The sequence below is a fragment of the Diospyros lotus genome, chromosome 13, assembly GCF_014633365.1.
Source record: "Diospyros lotus cultivar Yz01 chromosome 13, ASM1463336v1, whole genome shotgun sequence".
In the NCBI taxonomy this organism is placed as follows: Eukaryota; Viridiplantae; Streptophyta; class Magnoliopsida; order Ericales; family Ebenaceae; genus Diospyros; species Diospyros lotus.
Window position 1 is genome coordinate 31,406,437 of NC_068350.1, and position 21,198 is coordinate 31,427,634.

At 37.0% G+C, this 21,198-nt stretch overlaps 1 protein-coding gene across 4 annotated transcripts in view; it reads left to right on the forward strand.

The window, feature by feature from the left end:
• The window catches only part of LOC127787927 (probable LRR receptor-like serine/threonine-protein kinase At1g06840), an 89,759-nt gene that overhangs the window by 26,427 nt on the left and 42,134 nt on the right, over positions 1-21,198 (forward strand). For 2 of the 4 annotated variants that reach the window (XM_052316002.1, XM_052316004.1), the window contains exons 6-7: positions 20,851-20,994; positions 21,086-21,157. The exons of 1 other annotated variant lie outside the window; for it this stretch is intronic. In XM_052316002.1, the coding sequence (XP_052171962.1) occupies positions 20,851-20,994; positions 21,086-21,157 (216 nt within the window). Of the gene's footprint in view, positions 1-20,661; positions 20,746-20,850; positions 20,995-21,085; positions 21,158-21,198 lie in introns of those variants that run through there. One more of the 4 variants, XM_052316005.1, reaches the window with a different exon arrangement.

The following is a 21,198-nucleotide window of genomic DNA, read 5'->3' on the forward strand; positions in this document are numbered from 1 at the left end:
CAATTTTAAGCTTAGTCTCCCTAAGTATGGACAACCACTCTCCAAGAGTCTTTTCCATAGCCGTTAAGGAGGGACTGTAGCACTAAATCTAGGGTAAATCTTGGCATCCATACCCAAGTTCAGCTATAGCAACCTATTGATAAAACGTATCATCTCTATGACATGCTTCTCAACAGATGGTCCTTGAGCCTAGCCATGATCTCATAGGCATCATAACTCTTATGATGCAACCTATGTTTTGGGGTCATGGCAGCTAAAACGATACACCAAGCAATGATCATATCACCCTTGTGCATCGTCCAGGCCTAATGTGCTACTATTTCCTTAACTGGTGCCTTCGTAAGAAGATAGCTCTCTATTGCATAAAGAATCTTATCATATGTGAAGACTATCCACAAGATGATCTCCCAATCATAGAAATTTGTCCGTTGAAGGTATTATTGCTCTCGAGTATCGATCTTATCGACATGTTTCCAGACATTCTGGATCAACAACTGAATAGAGATATTATTATAATCATATTGAATTACGAAATCATAAATTGCAAGAAGTAACATTTTATGATTGCTCCCACTATTTTCTACGAGTTTGCCACCCTCAAGACATAACTCTGGAAATCTCGTTGGAATATTTCCTAACGGGCTAGGATCCCATCTCCCCTCGCACAACCTTGAGTGACTCAACAAATTGTGCTAGGATCGATTAGATAGGTACTTGCTACCAATTGCATCTCCATGCAACTCCTAGATTCATAGGGTTGACAACTCCTTGCCAAGCACATCTTATGTGACTCTCAATCTTTGCCTCTATACTCAGTAAGGCCTTGAGTGACTCAACAAACCCCACCTTTCTAGTTAAGTCGGACCCATCATTCAGGGACATCTCATGGCCCATAAAGCATAGGAATCGTAGGTGACACATGACCTTGAGTGACTCAACAAATCAAGTGTCAGCTAGAAACCTAATGCTTCATAATGATGGAAGGCAAGTTGACTTAATATTAATGAGGGATTTATTATTTATTTACTTAGGTCTCATCACATGCAATTAATCAAATTAATAATGCATAATAAACGACTCAAACCGGTGTATGGTATGGATAACTATGGCTAGCCCCCTCGAGCCATAGAAGGGAAGCTAACGGGTCAAACCTAGGTGAAGAATCACATCTTACTTCTCAAGCACATTCTCCAAGCCTTCATTGGTCTTCGAATCTTGTCTTCAATTTGGCTCCATCTCTTGCTCTTCATACAAACTACAACTATCACTACTCTATTCTATTTTACATACATTACATAGAATCAGAAACCCCGAGTTACATTCGGGGGGAGTGAGATGAGAAAGAATGTACATCAGAGTATAAGAGAGGCAGGACACGTAGGCCCTATTTCAAAAATCAAATTTACAAGCATTCATTCCCAACAATAAAATAAATGGTTGACTCGATCCATACCATACACCCATGCAATCAATCACATTGATTCATTTAGAATTATGTTAATTAATTGTCGCATCTATTTCAATCTTAATGAAACGCTTTCAATAAATTGAAATTTTGTATAATTTTGAAAAAATAAAATTGTTTTAATTGTGTTGGGCTCGGACTCCATCCATTAGTCTAACTAACAAGGCTCAACAGGCCTTGGATCAACTAATGTATGTCAAACATACACTAGCAGCCCAATAATTAAAAATAATCCAATTAACGGCCCTGGTCCAATTTTAATCACAGCCCATAAGTGTCATACACTCATGGATCAGATAAAAATAATAAAAATAGCCAAACAATTTGGTCGGGCCCCACTTAAGGGAACGGAACGCACTGGCCCACCGAAGGGCCGGCCCGGGTGCTTCATGTGGATCTCGGGGAAGTGTCAAACCGAAGCCCGAGGAAGTGGGAGGGGCCAGGAGGCGGCCGGGCAGGCCAAAAAGGCCAAGAGGCGTAGTTGGAGGCATGCTGGGTGTGCATGGGGCGCGCCTGGTGCGCGTGGCCGCGGCCCGTGCAGGTGGCAAGGGCCACGCGGGTCGCACCCGGACGCGCAATGTGCGCGCGCGGCCTCGCCTGCCAGCGCCCCGGCGCGGGCGACCGTGCCTGGTTGGGCCCTGCGCGGGCCCAGGCCGTGCCCAGCGCATGCGGACCCCACTAGGCCATGTCTTTTGACGCCGCGGTGCATCCGTATGCACCCCGAATCCCGTTTTGCCCTTTTTCGTGTCATACATGATCTTTTGCCCTTCACCCAAAAACGTTTTGCAATCCAAAAAATACAAACGCAATAATTATTTAATTATTTCATAAATAACAACATAACCGAATCCGCACGTAAGGAATTGAAATATTTCGACGATGGCTCTGATACCACTGAAAGTAAAGCAAGATCGCTACGGGGCAAGCAACGTAGTTTAAAATTTTTGAACCTTACCCCGATCCCGGCAATTGGATCAACGTCGAAATCAAATCATTCACAAACAAATAAATAAATCTAACCTTTCGATTATCGAGTCGTTCGCGGATTGGAGCCGTCCAAGCGTCCGGCCTCTAACTCGTGATACGCGGCACGTGTCCGTGGCAAGGAGAGCGGAATAGGAGTGCTAGCTCCTTCTCCTTTACGCGGCTTGTGTATGGACGGAAAAAGAAGGCCCTCGTTTCGTATTGATGCCAAAAGAAACGAAGAAGAGTGAGCGGTAATACGTTTTTCAACTCTTGAAAAATGACACCAAAACCCCCCTTAATTTTGGGCAACCCATAAAGGGATATTTATAAGGAAATATCCTAGGGTTTCTAAAACCCTAATGGATTGGGTTAGCCCATTAATTCTAATTTAATTAGAATCTTAAGTGGGCTTATTCTAGTTTAACTAGAAATATAATTAAATGGCATAATCCTTTTATAGGTTAAATAAAATATTATGGCCCAAATCTAATTCAATCCCAAATATATTTTATTTAATATTTGGCCCAAATCTAATTTGGTCCAAATATAATATTTAATATTTGGCCCAAATCTAATTTAGTCCAAATATAATATTTATTTTAATATTTGACCCAAATCTAATTTAGTCCAAATATAATATTTAATTTAATATTTAGCCCAAATCTAATTTAATCCAAATATTAACTTAAACCCAAATATATTTTATTTCCTATTTGCCACTCCAACAAATAGAAAATTATTAAATTAGAAACTTCTTCCTAATTTAATCAATTGCCATTTTAGGAAACTTTTTCCATTATGACGACCCCTCGCCATATCGACATCATTATGTCTATTTGTTCTTTTTCCGTGAGAACCTACAACGACACAATTTCTTGCTGAAGTGTCCCACTTAACCATACGTCCAGTCTCCTGGTTTAAGCCAGGGACCGTGCCTATTGCGTATGACTCATTAGGCTTTTGAATATGTTGGCAATGTGTTGGTACAAATATACAAGACAAAATTGGCCTCTAGCAAGGCATCATGCCTACCCAATTATTCAGAAGGATTCATAATCCGCAAATAACCTTTCACGAGCATGGTTACCGTGTAATTCTATCCTCTCGTCAATGTATCTTATGTGATCTCAAGTATGGCGATGTGTTGCTTGATAACGATCACATGAGTTTTCTTCGGTCTTCCGGATATCTTCACTTAATTAGAAAGTAAATCAGTAACTCCTTATTGATCTCTTTCACCATGGCCATGGATTTAAAGTGAATATCCACTGAAGGCGCCTTAGATACATCATCCTCTATCAAGGGATAGACGAGTCCCATCTTAGTTATACGCCCATCTCCATAAGTCTCACGATATACCCAACGATCGCCCACATGCAGCCTTTGTCTAGGCCCATTGAAACGATGTCAAAGCATATCGGTCTTCTTATGAGATGACCGTGACAACCTCAGGTCCAAGGATTAGTTACACCCATCTCATATGAGAATTCCATCAACATATAACCAAAATGGATTCTCATGGCGAGTTATATCCAATGACACGTTATCCAACATTGGTCACCTATTTACTTGTCTAGGCATCCCCATGCCTATGGGTGTGGGACCCCTATTGCTATCACATAGCAAAAACATAGCACATACAAGTCTTACCGCAATTGTCAATGTCCATTCTTGACATTGCTATGACTTGGGACATTTAATGATGTCTAGAAACTGTGATGCATCATCTTACATCTTTATAGATTAATCACAGTATACATCATATGGACTTCTATCTAGTTTCATTCGGTTATTACAATAATAACAAGAAACTAATAGAATGACTTCTTGTGAATTTGAATAACTCCTTATTCAAATAATAAACATGATTACAATTGTCAGTGTACAATTTGTCCAATCTAATTGGGTCTAGAGCACCTATACTAACATATACTGTGAAGGTTGGTCCTGATGGGAAGGTTGATAGCCTTAAGGCACGTTTAGTTGCTAAAGGCTACACTCAGATTTTCAGGTTGGATTATAGTGACACCTTTTCTCCGGTGGCTAAGATCATCTTCGTGCGCTTGTTTTTATCCATTGTCTCAATGAATCATTAAACTCTTTATCAGCTGGATATTAAGAATGCTTTTCTTCATGATGATCTTCAGAAGGAAGTCTATGTGGAGCAACCGCTTGGCTTTGTTGCTCAGGGGGAGTCTGGATTAGTATGCAAACTTCATTGCTCTCTTTATGGGCTGAAACAATCTCTACGAGTTTGGTTTGGATGGTTTAGTATAGTTCTTCAGGAATTTGGTATGATTCGCAGTGAGGCAGACCACTTTATTTTTTTATTGCCACTCATTAGATGGTCAATGCATTTATCTAATGGTTTATGTTGATGACATTATCATCACTGGAAGAGATCAGGATGGTATTCTTAAAGTGAAGACACATCTCTTTAACCATTTTCAAACTAAAGATTTGGGTAAGTTGAAATATTTTCTTGTCATTGAAGTGGCCTAGTCCAAAAGTGGCATAGTTATTTTAGAAAGGAAATATACCTCAAACATTCTTGAGGAGGCTAGCATGCTTGACTGTAGGCCGATTGATACTCCCATGGACCCGAATATCAAGCTCTTACTAGGACAGGGGGAGTTATTATCTAACCCTAGTAGTTATCGCAGACTTCTCAGAAAGCTAAACTACCTCACTATCACTCAGCTAGACATCTCTTTTGTTGTTAGTGTGGTTAGTTAGTTTTTTGCAGTCTCCACATGACAGTCATTGGGATGCTACTATTTGCATTCTCAAATATATCAAAGGCACACTAGGTCAGGGATTGTTATACGAAGATAAGGGTCATATCTAGGTGATTGGGCAGGATCTCCCTAAAAAAGATGCTCTACTTCCTAGTACTGTGTTTTAATTGGTGGCAACTTGGTATCTTGGAAGAGTAAGAAGCAAGATGTGGTTGCTAAGTCTAGTGTTGAAGTAGAATACCGTGCTATGGCCTTAGCAACATGTGAACTTATATAGCGGAAACAATTGCTTCAAGAATTAAAATATGGCGAGGTGACGCAAATGAAGTTAATATGCAGTAATCCCGCCTTGCATATAGTCTCAAATCCTGTTTTTCATGAGAAGACTAAACACATAGAAATTGACTGTCATTTCATTAGAGAAAAGATTTTATCCAGATGTATTGTCACTAGCTTTGTCAATTCATCCAATTAACTGACAAGCGTCTTCACTAAGTGTCTTTAGGGCCCTCGTATTAGTTTAATTTGTAACAAACTTAGTGCATATGAGTATATGCTCCAGCTTGAGGGGGAGTGTTGGAATAAATGTAATTAGCTGTCAATTAGCTTGTAATTAGGCCTTAATTTTAGCCTTAATTATTATATAGCCTTACTATAAATTTCAATAAAAGGAGGTTAGACCTCACACAGTTCTCTTCTACTAAAAGGGATCTCTTGTTCAACAGGAGGTATAGGTTTTGGCAAAATTGGTATGTCATTCACGAAATTTTTAAACCATTTAGCTTCTATACTAGTAGTATCTAATGTAATAAATTCAACTTCCATGGCTGAACAAGAAATGATAGATTGCTTGGTAGATTTCCAAGAAAATGCAACACCTCCTAAAGTTAAAACATAACCACTAGTTGATTTTGTTTCATCGGAATCAGAAATTCAATTAGCATCTCTAAAACCCTCTACTACTGCAAGAAATCCAGAATAATGAATCCCATAATTTATTGTATCCTTAAGATATTTAAACACCCTTTCTAAAGCACATGAATGTGCATTACTAGGATTATGGGTATATCTACCCAATTTACCAACTGTATAAGCTATGTGTGGTCGAGTGAAATTAGCCAAATGGAGTAAAGAACCAATAATTTGAGAGTATTTGTATTGAGAAACGCTATTACCTTCATTTTTCCTTATTTTGATAGATGGCAACCAGAGTAACGTTAGAATAATTAAGCTTATTTAGTAATTTTTCTATGTAATGGGATTGAGACAAAATAAAACCATTGTTATTTTTCAGTAGTTTAATGCCCAAAATAACATCAACAACACCAAGATCCTTCATATCAAAATTATTTGACAAAAGAGATTTTGTATCCATAATAGCATTTATATCATTCCCAAAAATTAAAATATCATGTACATATAAACAATGAATAACATAAGAATTTTCAAATTGCTTTATATAAACACACCTATTAGCATTATTGATATGAAAACCATTAGAAAACATCACATGATCAAATTTTTCATGCCATTGCCTGGGAGCTTGTTTCAAACCTTATAGAGATTTAACAAGTTGCAAACTTTATATTCTTGGCTAGGTTTAATAAATCCTTCTGGTTGATCCATGTAAATTTTTCTTCCAAATCACCATTTAGAAAACTTATTTTAACATCCATCTAGTGAATTCTAATTTATAAATAGAAGCAATTGCAATCAAAATTCTAATAGTAGTAATCTTAAGAGATAGGTGAATATATATCAAAGAAATCAACACATTCTTGTTGTTTAAAACATTTAGCAACAAGTCTAGCTTTAAATTTATCAATGGAACCTTCAGTTCTTAACTTTTTCCTAAAAACCCATTTACACCCAATTGTTTTACTGCCTTGTGGAAGATCAATTAGAACTCAAGTTTTATTAGCTATTAAAGAATCCATCTCATCTTTAATAGCCTTTTTCCAAAATGAAGCATCAATAGAAATCATTGCCTCACCATAAGATTTTGGATCATTTACCAAAAGAAAACTATAGAAGTCATTATCAAAATCTTTAACCTTTCTTGCTCATTTGTTTACTGTTGGTTGAACTTGACCTTCCTTATTAGAAGTTGCTGCAAAGTTAGAACTAGAAATAGGAGTACACAATAATTTTTTCATAGGAAAAACATTCTCAAAAACTACAACATCACAAGATTCTATTATAGTGCAGTTAGAGATTTCAGGTAGTTCAGAATTTAGTACCAAAAATCTATTAGTAACACCATGCAAAGAATATCCAATAAAAACACAATCAACAGTTTTAGGACCTATTTTCCTTTTCTTATTAATAGGAATATTAACTTTGGCTAGGCACTCCCACCCTTTAAAATATTTCAAGGTAGGCTTTTTATTCTTTCATAATCCATATGGAGTTTTATCACAATTTTTATATGGAACTCTATTAAGAATATGAGAAGCAAAAAATAGAGCTTCAAGCCACAAATTATTAGGCAACCCTGAACTAATTAACATAGTATTAATCATATCCATTGAAGTTCTATTTTTTTCTTTTTGCTACACCATTGGATTGTGGTGCATAAGGCGGAGACATTTCAAGTACAATACCATGAACTTCACAAAAATCAATCATACTATGAGGAAAATACTCACCACCTCTGTCTGATCTCATAATTTTTGTTCTTTTTTCTAGTGGATTTTCAACCTCAACTTTGTAAACTTTGAATCTATCAAACACACCACTTTTAGAATTAATCAAATAAACATAGAAAACTTTAGAGAAATCATCAATAAAAGTCACAAAGTATCTCTTACCACCACGAGTTAATACATTATTACTATCACAAACATCTCTATGAATTAACTCTAATAACTTTGTTTCCATTTCTACTGATTTGAAAGATTTTCTAGGTTGCTTAGCTTGCACACAATTATGACATTTTTCCTTTAAGTTGATAGTAGACTTTTGAATAAGATCCAAATTCATCATCCTTTTAATAGTATTAACATTCACATGCCCAAGTCTACCATGCCAAGAATCATAACATTCAATAATTGCAACAGATAAATCATAAGAATTTTTTTTATTAATACTAGAAGACACTACATTAAGTTTAAAAAGACCACCCAACAAGTAACCTTTAACAATAAAATTGCCATGCTTGGTAATTACAATTTTATTAGATTCAAAGACTATATGAAAACCATGTTGGATTAACAAAGAAACACTTACTAAATTTCTCCTAACATTTGGGACATGAAAAACATTTTCTAAGATGATAGTTTTCTAGATGTCAACTCTAAATTAATAAGGCCTTCTCCTAGGTTTGGTGCCTCACTTCCATCCCTCATGCTCACAGTTCCTGTGCTTGATATCTGATAAGGAGAAAACAAGTTTGTATCAGTGCACATGTGAACATTTGCCCAAAAATCTATCCACCAATCATTAACAACATTTAACTCTGGGTTTGAAACAAAATACTTAATAGTTGGGGATGAAGTGTTAGTCTCCAAGGTAACAACATTAGCTTGAGGTTTAGGAGCAATAACAGGCTTATGATGTTAACCTTTCTAATTATAACAATCTTTGGCCAAATGATTTTCTTTTCCACAAACCCAACATATTGTACCTTTCCCCTTATTCAAATTATTACCTTTAGGTCCATTGCTGCTACTATTTTTGTTACCACTTGATTTCTTATAACTCTTGGATTTTGGTTTAAAACCATACTCAATAATATGAGCCTTGGCATGAAAATCAGAATTGTTTATCTTCAATCCTTAAAGTAACAAACAATTCTCTTAAAGAAAAACTTTCAGGCTTTTGTTTCAAACTGTCAAGAAAGATGTGGGAAAGAATGGTTTTCTATCAATCTTATTTACCTTTGACGGGTTGAGTCAAATATATACAAAACTTCCTTCATAGATTGGGAAGTTCCTAATAATAATGTTTCCAAATATACCTTTGGAAACTTATACAAATTTGGAATACAACAACTACTTGAAAGGTACAACTAATAACATAAAGATACAATATCAAATCTAAAAGATACATTCTGTTTTAGGAAACATATTAAACTGACATCAATCAATCAATCACTGATTTGATCTTGTCCGAGAATAAGGACAAGATTTGCTCTTTTATTGTTGACACTCCCCTTCAAGATTGGGGGTGGATATTGTGCATCCCAATCTTACTTATCATCATATGGAACACGGCTACAGGAAGTCCCTTAGTTAATAGATCTATTAGTTGATCATTTGAAGAGACATAAGGAGTACAAATCAAGCTGCTGTCCAATTTTTTCTTTATAAAATGTATGTCCACTTCAACATGCTTTATTCTATCATGTTGAACTGGATTGTGGGCAATGCTAATTGTTGATTTGTTATCACAATACAACTTCATAGGTGCTATCCACTTAATCTTGAGATCATCTAATAATATTTTCATCCACAGTAGTTCACACATCCCTAGGGCCATGGAACTAAATTCAGCCTTTACACTTGACCGAGCTACTACATTTTGTTTTTTACTTCTCCATGTCACCAAATTACCTCCTAACAAGGTACAATAGCCCGATGTTGACCTCCTGTCCACCATGGATCCTGCATAATCAACATCCGTATAAGTCTCAATGGTTATGGCTTATCCTTTCTTGAATAAAATACCTTTCCCGGGTGTTCCTTTCAAGTAGTGGAGGATTCTATACACTGCCCTTAGATGTGTCTCCCTTGGATTGTGCATAAATTGACTAACTACTCTAACTACATATGCTTTGTCTGGCCGAGTATGAGCCAAATCAATTAACTTCCCAACCATCCTTTGGTAGGATCCCTTGTCAACCATATTATCTTCCAAGGCTTCTCCTGACTTGTGATTTAGTTTAATAGGAGTTTCAACTGCCTTGCAGCCAAGTAATCCAGTGTCATTGAGGAGATCTATTATGTACTTCTATTGTGAGATAAAAATTCCCTCTTTTGAAGGGGCCACTTCTATCACCAAAAAATATTGCAACCTACCCAAGTCTTTAATTTCAAATTACTTGATCAAGCACTCATTTATCTTACGCATGCCTTCTTCATCATTTCTAGTGACAACGATGTCATTAACATACACTATAAGGATTGTTACTCCCCCTGTAGCCGAGTGATTAATGAATAGGGTATGATCCCCTTGGCTTTGCCTATATCCCATGCTAAGCATCACACTTGTAAATCGCCCAAACCAGTCCCTTAGGGATTGTTTTAGTCCATACAAGGCCTTCCTCAATTTGCATACTACTTTTTCTTGTGTTGTTGGGCCATATCCTAGTGGTATCTCTATGTAAGCCTCTTCCTCTAGATCTCCATGCAAAAATGCATTCTTCACATCAAATTGTTGTAATGGCCATCCTAGGTTAGCAGCCAAAGATAGGAGAACCCTAATTGTATTCAACTTTGCCACCAGAGCAAAAGTATCTAGGTAGTCTACCCCATACACTTGAATATATCCCTTGGCCACCAACCTCGCCTTATACCTATCCAATGATCCATCAGATTTATACTTTACTATATACACCAACTTACAACCTACTGGATGTTTTCCTTTAGGCAATTGCATAAGTTCCCACGTCTGGTTTTTTTCTAGGGCTGCTATCTCAGCCTCCATGGCATTCTTCCAATTCTTATCCCTTATTGCTTTAGAAAAGGTCTTAGGAATAGGGATCGTATGAAGATTAGTAAGAAAGGCCTTTTGTGTGGGTGACAACTTAGAATATGAAAGAAATATATGTAGGGGATGTTTAGAGCAGGCTCTGGTACCCTTCCTAAGGGCAGTAAGCCAATCAAGATCACTTTTAGAAATACCAAGTGTCATCTCAGTAGACTTAGTCACCAGATATTAAAGGATTAGCAAAGGAATTACCCAGTGATTGTTCAGAAGAAGTGGCTAAATTATTAGTGTTGTCTATAGTGGGATCAGGATAAGTAGTGGATGATGAGGTTTGCATAGGAGTAGGTTCTAGTCTTGTCCTTCTTGAAAATACCTGCAGTGGTCTAGGAGTTTCTAGAGTAGGCTCCTCTGATGTCATACCTAGTGAATCCTTTAAAGTACGAGATAGTGTTGATAGATCAGGACCAAGGAGAATAGGAGAATGATCCCTATTAGACAAAGATAGGTTATGTTTTCGTGTGTTAAACTGTCTAAAATAGGAATCATTTTCTAAAAAGGTTACATCTACTGATACTAAGTGATTCTTTGAAGGAGGATGATAGCACCAGTATCCCTTTTAAGTAGGAGAGTATCCAATGAACATACATTTTAGAGCATGAGGGTTTAATTTTTCCTTATTTACTATAAGGACATAAACATAAGCTACATACCCGAATACCTTGGGATTCCAACAACCAGTCACATGAAAATTAGGGAAGTGTTTTAGTTAGTAATTAAATCAGACTATGAGACCCAAGAGCTTTTTAAGGCAATCTATTGACAAGGAAGGTGGCTATTAGAGCTATTTCGCCCCAATACTATTTAGGAATGTTATGATGGAACAAAAGAACTTGAATAACAGCTAGGAGGTGGCTATTCTTTCTTTCGGCCACTCCACTCTATCGAGGAGTGTAAGGGCAGGAAGACTCGTGAATGATACCATTTTGTTGAAAGAAAACAGAAAGAGATTGATTGAAGAAATCCCAAGCATTGTCTGACCTAAATCGTTTTATTCCCACTTCAAATTGATTCTTGATCATGTTGTAGAATATAGGGAACACACTACTAACTTCAGACTTTGTTTTCAACAAATATAACCATATTGCCTTTGTACAATCATCTACAAAAATAACAAACCACCTTGCCCCACAAATATTGGGAACATTTGATAAGCCCCAAATATCACTATGTATTAGAGTAAAAGGAAACTTAGTTCTTTTATTTGATAGAGGGAAACATATCCTTTTGTGTTTTGCAAACTCACACACAACACAATGAAAATCCTTAATGTCTAAATCTTTAAATAATTAAGGAAACATCACCCTAAGAGTTAGAAAAGAGGGATGACCAAGTCGGTAATGGTGTAACCACAACATGTCTTTACTGGATTGGGCTAAGTATGACATGAGAGGATTACTTTCCTTCTTGTCCCGCTCACTTAGTTCTGCAAGATAGTAAAATCTAGCCTTAGCCTTAACAAGCCCAATCATCTTCTTCTTGCCTTGTTCCTACAACTCATAGACGTTTGAATGAAAAATAACATTGCAATTAGTGTCCTTAATGAGTTTTTGAATAGATATGAGATTGGTGAATAGTTTAGGAACATGTAGGACGTTTTTTAGGATAAGATGTTTATTAAGAAGAACATCTCCTTGGCCAGCAACAATGGTTAGGGAACCATCTGCCAATGTAATCTTTTTGGAGCTAGGACAAGGATTATAGGTGATGAAAGAGTGAAAAATGGGTCATATGATTTGAAGCTCCAGAATCTAAGACCCAAGAATTGTGGTACACAATTTTTGAAGCATGTAGGGAAAAAGAAGAGAAAGAAGTACTTGCAAGGGCAAGGAGAACATACCTTTCTCTGCCTTTTTTTCTAGAGATCCTAAAAAACTCCTCAGCCTTTCAATCTTGTCTCTGTTGAGCTCAAGAGCATCTCCTTGATTTGATTCAGGTTTTTGGTGACTATTAGTCATATATACCTGGCCTTGTGTAACACCCCATTTTTCCAAGTGTGTTATAACTTAGGACAATTCTAGGATAATAATTTCTTCTTTTCAAAACTAATGCTAAACCATACCATTTCTCATATCCATCCCAAAATTTCCATTCATCTATCTCGAATGAGAATCATCATAAACATCAAATGCGAAAGCTAAGAATCGAACCTTAACTTTAACCATAAATAATGTTATACATCATCATCCTTCCAAAACATTCAGAATTCAAAGTAGCAGAACTTTTAAAATAAAGGCTGAATATACATATAGTCAATACATCATGCACTTTTGCTAAGTGCCATTACATGCCTCTTTCATCCTCACTTCTGCTACAATCTCCATCTCGAACGTTTAAATATTCTAAGGGCATAACCCAAGTTAGATGTTGAATCATCTAAGTGAGATCTCATAAAATCTCATGCATGACATGCAAGTGCAAAATGCATCATCATTCCTTTCGTGCTAATTATCATTTTTACCACTCTACTTCCAAGGGTGGGATGTGCTTACAACATCCGTGATAGGTTAGCGATATCATTATTTCACATGCAATACATGCCAAGTAATATTGAGAAGGTACATATGGATTGCAACACATCACATGAATGCATTTCTACATGTATGAGGCATCATCACACATGACAATATGACAAATGAAGCATTTGCATATTATTTTTTGAAAATAACCCTTTAAGTAAGAACACTCACCCTGAAACTCATGTCCAGATAATTTTCTCCAGAGATCTTCTAGGTCGGAAGTCCCCCATACCAATAGTGATCGACAAGGATCTGACTCTACTGATCTCGACCTCGAATTTCCCCTATCCTCAATCTTAGATAGTGTATTCAAGCTCCTTTCTTAACAAAATTTAATCTACCTATGCCCCAAAACCTTTCCCAATTGCCTCCACCCCACCTCCTTGGCCAAAACCAACCCTAAGGGGCTTATATAGGCGTCAAAGAAGGCTGGGTGGCGTCTTGCCCTGTAGATGGCAGCCGCAAGGCGCGGCAGGGCCACGTAGGGCCCTGGGTGGCATGGCATAGGTATGCTACCGCACACATGGACACCAGATGGCGCCCTAAAATGACTTCGTTTTGGAGCCTGGCTAGGTTTTAAAAACCCAGCATTTTTTTTCCTTGCTTAGCCACGGGTTTGATCCCGCAACCTCCCCCAGCTCCTTCATGCGTGCAACCATCTCATCTACCAGCTCCCTCATTTAATATTGTGTGCAACTTATATTTAAGGTGATTTGACCACCAATTTTCCAAAATTACACTTAAACCCTAGAACTTCTGAACACTAGCACTTTCACCCCACATTTACCAAATATCTTCCTATTTCCTCAACTAATGTTTTCATAAACACTCTAAAATTAATTGTCTTAATTTCCCATTCCCTCAAACCAATTTAGATTATTATTTTCTCTCCATATATTCCATAATTAATAACTCAAGGTTACTCAATAAGTACGTTTTGTCCCCAATGACCTCACAAGACTAACGTTTCGTCCTATAACCACTTCAGAATTGATTCTTACATAAAACCGGAGCCCCTTAGGGATCCATTGGCTTTCCAATAGTCTCTTACAATTATTCGGTTGTTAAACTGTATTTTAGTTGTACTAAAAACTATCTCCATTTTAATTTCTTTCAGCGTTATAAATCTCATCTCAAGATGCTTGTAAATATCTTATTATTTCTCTTAGATATATACATCTCGGGGTACTCTTTTCCATTGATTTGACTATTTGCAATGATTAAACTGTCTTCTAAATCCTTGGACTTAGCTCTTAACCTCATGAAATATAGGATATTTCAATATATTACTTAATTATTTTGACTTGGGGTATTACACCTTGTCCTTGGTTTCGTATTGGTCCTCCTTTGGGTGGTCTTCCATGAAGCTTCCAACACTTTTCTATAGTGTGCCTAGGCTTCTTACAGTAAGTACACCATAGAGAGTCTTTGTCCACAACTTTCTTTTTCTCTAGATCTTTTACTTTGACCATTAGCTTTCAAGGACACTAGAGCATAACTTTCCACTGGAGAAGATTCTAGCATAACACCTCTTCTCCCTTCTTTTGCACATATTAGGGAAATCACTTCATTCAAGGAGGGAAGGTCCGCCTTACCTAGGATTTGAACCCTTACCGCATCAAACTTTATGTTGAGACCAACTAGGAAGTCATATGTCCTCTCATTTTCTACAAACTTTCTATGTAATGCAACATCTTCACTACACTTCATCTTCAAGCACTGGTAGTGATCTAACTCTTGCCATAGAGTCTGTAATAGGTTTGCATGCTCTGTAATAGACTTTGTACCTTGCTAGGTTGCTACCACTTTAGTCCTTATCTCATAGATCTAGGCTACATCACAAACCTTGGAATAAGTAAGCTTTATTGCGTCCTAAATGTCCTTAGTTGTTGTCAAGAACATAACTGTATCGTTAATTTCTAGAACCATGGAGTTCCAAAGCCAGGACATTACCAAAGAGTCTTATTCATCCCACATTGTAAATAATGGATCCCCTTCCTTAGGACCAGTACCTAATAAATAGATGAGCTTTCCCTTTCCCTTTCCCTTTAGAAAGGTGCAGATCAGTTGAGACCACTTCAAGTAGTTCTTACCATTCAATCGGTAAGTCGCTTGAAGGTTTTGCAATTCTTCTCCTGAGCCTCCATTGTTAGTCCCAGCAAACGGATTTTCTTCCATATTGCTGGAATCCATTGAGTCTAGTATGGGGTTTGGGGTGGTAGACATGTCAACTTGTAAAGAAGATTGAAGAAAAGACGGCTATGGTAGTCACACGACGGAAAAACAGTGACTAAGATCCTATGGCTCTAATACCATGTCAAGAAAGATGTGGGAAATAAAGGTTTTCTATCAATCTTATTTACCTTTGACGGGTTGAGTCAAATATATGAAAAACTTCCTTCCTAGATTAGGAAGTTTCTAATAATAATGTTTCCAAATATACCTTTGGCAACTTATACAAATTTGGAATACAACAACTACTCGAAAGGTACAACTAATAACATAAAGATACATCGGTAAATCTAGAAGATACATTCTATTTTAGGAAACATATTAAATTGATATCAATCAATCACTGATTTGATCTTGTCCGAGAATAAGGACAAGATCTGATCTTTTATTGTTAACACAAACTTCTAGTAAAGTCAGACTAAGAGAGTGGCAATTTTTTTATGAGAGATGTAAGAAGAACAATTTATTTCAATACCTTTCATTCTAATGTTAAGAACTAGATCTTCAAACTCATGAATTTTGTTAAAAATTGATTTATCAATCATATTAAAATCAAGCATCTTTCAATAGAATACCTTTTTAACCCTTTTTCTTTAGTACTGTAGTTATATTCTAGTGCTTCCCACAATTAAATAACAGCTTTAATATTGAGAAAAATATGATATATATTATCTGGAAGAGCACTCAAGATTCTACCATGGCATAAAATATCTTTATCACTAGAATCAGATGCAGGAGGGACACTAGTTGTAACACCCCGCCTCACCAGGCGTGTCACTATAAGGGAATTCTCGAGAATCTTTTTTTTTTTTCCAAGTTCATCACACGTGGTGCATCAAGAACAATCTTCATATGCACACACAGGCCGGCACCCGTGTTGATTCCAAGAACAATCTTCACATGCACACAAGATCCTAAAAACCCAGTCTTGCCCGTTTAACTAACAAGATCAATAGTCTTAAACTAAACGAGTCATACTATTACGCAACGGATATAATAACATCAAAATACCGTGGCCTACCACAAGGTTCATGCATAGTGTTTCCATACCAAAATAAATAGTACAACGTTACAAAATAACAACAATACTATCACACTAAACACCGTCGGCCCTCAACTGGCCACGTCCTTGCCTTCGCAGCAGTCCCTGGTTGGAACGTTGAATGTTCCAGGGGCATAACTCATATTAGATGATAAAACATCTAAGTGATGGCATAATACAATTTACTGAATGCATGAATGATTACGAGCATGGCATATACAGACAACGACAACATGCAACAAGTCTAACTTGAGAAATCTCCCTGACATCCTCAACCTCCCGTGGAAAATCCATTCCACACACCTTTGGGGTTGACCTTTCCGTGACATACTTAATCCCCGAGTGCCCTATCATGTCACCCGATCACTGGCATTAACCTTGCCCCATTCTCAAGAAGACCCCATCCCGTCCCCCACGAACACAACAACAACACAAAAATCGATACCTCGATGATATGAAAATCACACGCCATGCACCGACTCTTTTATAAGTAAAAACAGTTGATGCAATATAACACATGTTCAATATGTATACGATACCACAAGTACTTAAATAAAACGTCTACACGATATAACTCAAATTCCAGAGGGTATAACCGCTCGCTGGAACTGGTTCAAACACATGCAACTTAAGCTCATGAGGGTAGAACCGTTCACCTGAACCCACTACACACACACCAAACCATTTTCAAGACAATGGGTAAGAATGGAATCAAACCACTCACCTTATTCGAAAAGTCGATTTGCGCCTCGTAATGCTTGCTAAGCCTCAAAATGCGCATTTGAATGATTCTCTGGTTTTGGCATGCTCCTCTAGCCTTAAATTAATCCTTAGAATTTTCTGGGATTTTTTGGAAGCTTTTTGCTAATTTTTCCCAATTTTCTTCCTATTTTTTCATTTTCCCTCCATTTTCCTTTTCTTTTGTCCTTTTTCTTTTCTTTTTCTCCTTCTCCTTCCTTTTTCCTCCTCCTTCTCTGTTTTCTCAAGTGCATGCGAATAGTGCACAAGGCCATGCGGCCGCCACCGCGGCTGCCCTCGCAAGCCTCCCCCGGCCTTGTCGGTGGCCGCCATACTGCCCTCGACCCTGGCTATGTTGTTGGCCAGCTACTGCAATGCAGTTGCCATAGCCGCGCCTCCGGCCATCTTCGCTGCTTCCGAGCGCCTCTAAGACCTCCACCGAGCTCTGCATCCACCTCGCACGCACGCATGCACTGCTAGCCGAGCTGCCTTGCACACCTACTGCTACCCTGTCTCGAGCTCGAGTTGCCATGGTTGCGGCTTGCAGCCATGGTTGTTGTCCGCCCATTACAGCTAGCTTTGGCTGCTTCCAACAACCTTTGTGGCAGCCTCCAACCTCCAGCTTTGGTTCCCAGCTTCTCCCTATCATTCAGCCATTGCTTTGCTTCATTTCTTCTTTCCTTCCATTTCCCATTTTGCTCTCAAATGACCCATATTTATAGAGATCCCACTAACTCAAGAGTCTTGGCCACCACTCCTTACTCCCATTTGCATAAAAACTTAGCCACTACTCCAAGCAATTCAGCCATGAAGCTTCTCGGCAGCTTCCACCAGCACACACGCACACATGTATATATATATATATATTTATATAACTATATATTACACTATAATCTTAAAGGAAATTACAAATTAAACCCCAATTTTCATCTTAATTTCACTTGGGTAAATCTCTAATTGCAATTACATCCTTAAACCTCAAATTAATTTGCCTTATAATATCGAAAACGCAAAATTAATAACTTAAGACTTACTCAATAAGGACGATTTCCGCCCCAGTGTCCTCATCGAGCTATCGTTTCATCCCGAAACTACTGAAGGGTTGTTCCATACGAAAAACCAAAGCCCTCTCAGGCTTCCGTTGACTTCTCGAAAGTCCCTTACAATAATTCGATTTTACAGCTTAAATAGCAGTTTTATTTTAGCTGTACTAGAAACCGTTCCTGATATGATTTCTTTCAATACCATAAATCCTATCTCGGGATGCTCGTTAATGCCACATCATTTTCCTTTGGCATGTCGGCTTCAGGGCACTCCCTATAGTTGATTTGGTCATTCATAGCGGTAAGAAATTATCCTATATCCTCAATTTATCTGCAAATTCTCTTTTTGCCCCAAGGTAAATTACCCTTGAGTCTTTAGAAATTCTCGGGTATTACACTAGCATTAGAAACAATAGCAACTATTTTATCAGAACTAGTACCAGACTTGTTCTTTTTAGAACCATTTAATATTACAGAAAATAAACCTAGTTCAGTAAGCTAAAATTTCATTTGTTGTTGCCAGCGGGGGAAATTTTTTCCAATAAACTTTTAAGCTTTGCCAAACAAAGAATTAATAAGTTTCATTCTAAGTTACCGAAACAAAAATTTTCTTCTCTAAGAATGTTGAAAAGTAGATTATACTTATGACAAAACCAAAGAATTCAATACTGTAGTAGGAAACAACAAAACAACAAAAGGCAATAATTCAATAAAAGACAAAGGTCAAAACGACAAAAGGCAAAAATTTAATAAATGACAAAGGTTTAGAATAACCTGTGGATTGAAGCACATTGAATCATTATCCTTAGATAAGAAATGCCCCTGCTGTACCAAGAATATTGATTTATGTTCTTCTCCCAAGATATGACAGTCCTCTTGTTGTGCAACTAAGAGAATCCTCAAACTAGATGATCTCCCAAGAATGCTCATAGTCAAAAATCAGATAAGAATGATTTTGAATGTCAAAAGAGATAGAAAGAAATTTCTGTAGAGAAATAGAGAAGAATAGGAGTGATCGGTAGTGTTTTTTTCTAAAAGAAAAGCTTTCATATTTAAAGTCTTTTTCCCAACATCAAAAAGCTAAAAAATAGGGATAGAAGTTGTTATAATACCCATTTACAGAAACTAGTGGGATTTTATCCTTAAAGAATAGGTCCTCTTTTACCTGTTCCAATAAAAATATGAATTTTAAATCATGAAAAGGAACACATAATAGACCAATATCCAAAATAAAAGATTTCATACATATACAATAAAGTTAGATTTCAGTTTCAAATATTCGCCAATATTCCCCATGCAATAACACGTATCACCAATAAAAATCACATCAAGTGGTGTACCTGACAATTTTCCATGATGTATAAACATCAATTAACCAAGGGAACCATAATCTTCAATAATCAATTCAATTCCCAATAAATATCTCAATGGCAGTATAACCCTAGATCTAAAACGTACAAGGAGACCCAGTAATTTCCTTGGGATCTACCCCCAATTACTTGGTGGATTGTGTCCAAAATTTATCAGATCATCTCCCCTTGTTGAAAAATTAAAATGCCCATTGCACCGTGTAGGTAGCCAAATTTCAGTTGCCAAGTCACTTCCCCAATGGTTCCAAAACAATTTATTTTCACATGCCAACACCATTACAAAACTTTTCAAAACGATTTTATAAATCCCCATTCTCAATTTGTTTCTAAATCATAAGTTTGGGCATATATATCAACTAACAAAATTGAGAGCATTTGTTATGTCAAAATAATTTTCAACATGCATGGGAATAATTTTCAAAGCATACTAGTGCAAGAATAACCACTCGGCTAACCCCTTCGTAGCGGAAATCCACAAATATGGAGCAACTTTGCTGCTCACAAATTCTCATTGCTCAAAGTTTGATTATTTAATCTCCTCTAAGTGTGTATTTATATGCTTCTTAGGGCACATTCAATTTCTTTTTGGTTTTGTATTCAATCCTTAACTCTAATTTATCTCAACCCTCTGATTTGCATTTCCAATGTCTGACTTATCCTAATTTCCCAATTGCATCAAAACATGTTCAGATAACCTCCATATATGTCTGATTTATCACTCAATTATCCCTTAGAGTCAATCCTAATCCATCTCAAATTCTCTTCCAATAACAGATATGTATGTGTATATATATATCATTCCGATTTTTCCTTTTTTTTATCCAAGATTAATGAAGTTTATCCTCAATTCAGACTTTGCATTGACAAAACTGGATCAAGATGATGACAGAGAAGTTCGATGCAAATATACCTCAGTTTATTGTTTGGTTCTAATACAGTTGCCTACAACAAAATATTTGCATAAACCATTCCTAAACTGCAATGTCCTAGCCTTTTGTTAATTTGATAATATGTGCGATTTTTTCTTGCAGCCTTTTGAATGGAAATAGGTTATCAGGCTCGTTACCCAGTGAGCTTGGTTATCTTTCTAATTTGGATAGATTCCAAATAGATGAGAACCTGATATCAGGACCAATACCAGAATCGTTTTCAAATTTGAACAGGGTTAAACATATGTGAGTTCCTTTTAAAGCTAATTTTTTTTTCTAGTTTGATGAGTATATTTTCCTGCTTTTTTATTCATCTGCACGGATGTGCCTTTTGCAGCCACTTTAACAATAACTCACTCAGTGGTCATATTCCTCCTCAGCTTTCCAACTTATCTAATCTTGTTCACTTGTGAGTTAAATAGAAGATCTCTCTCTCTCTCTCTCTCTCTC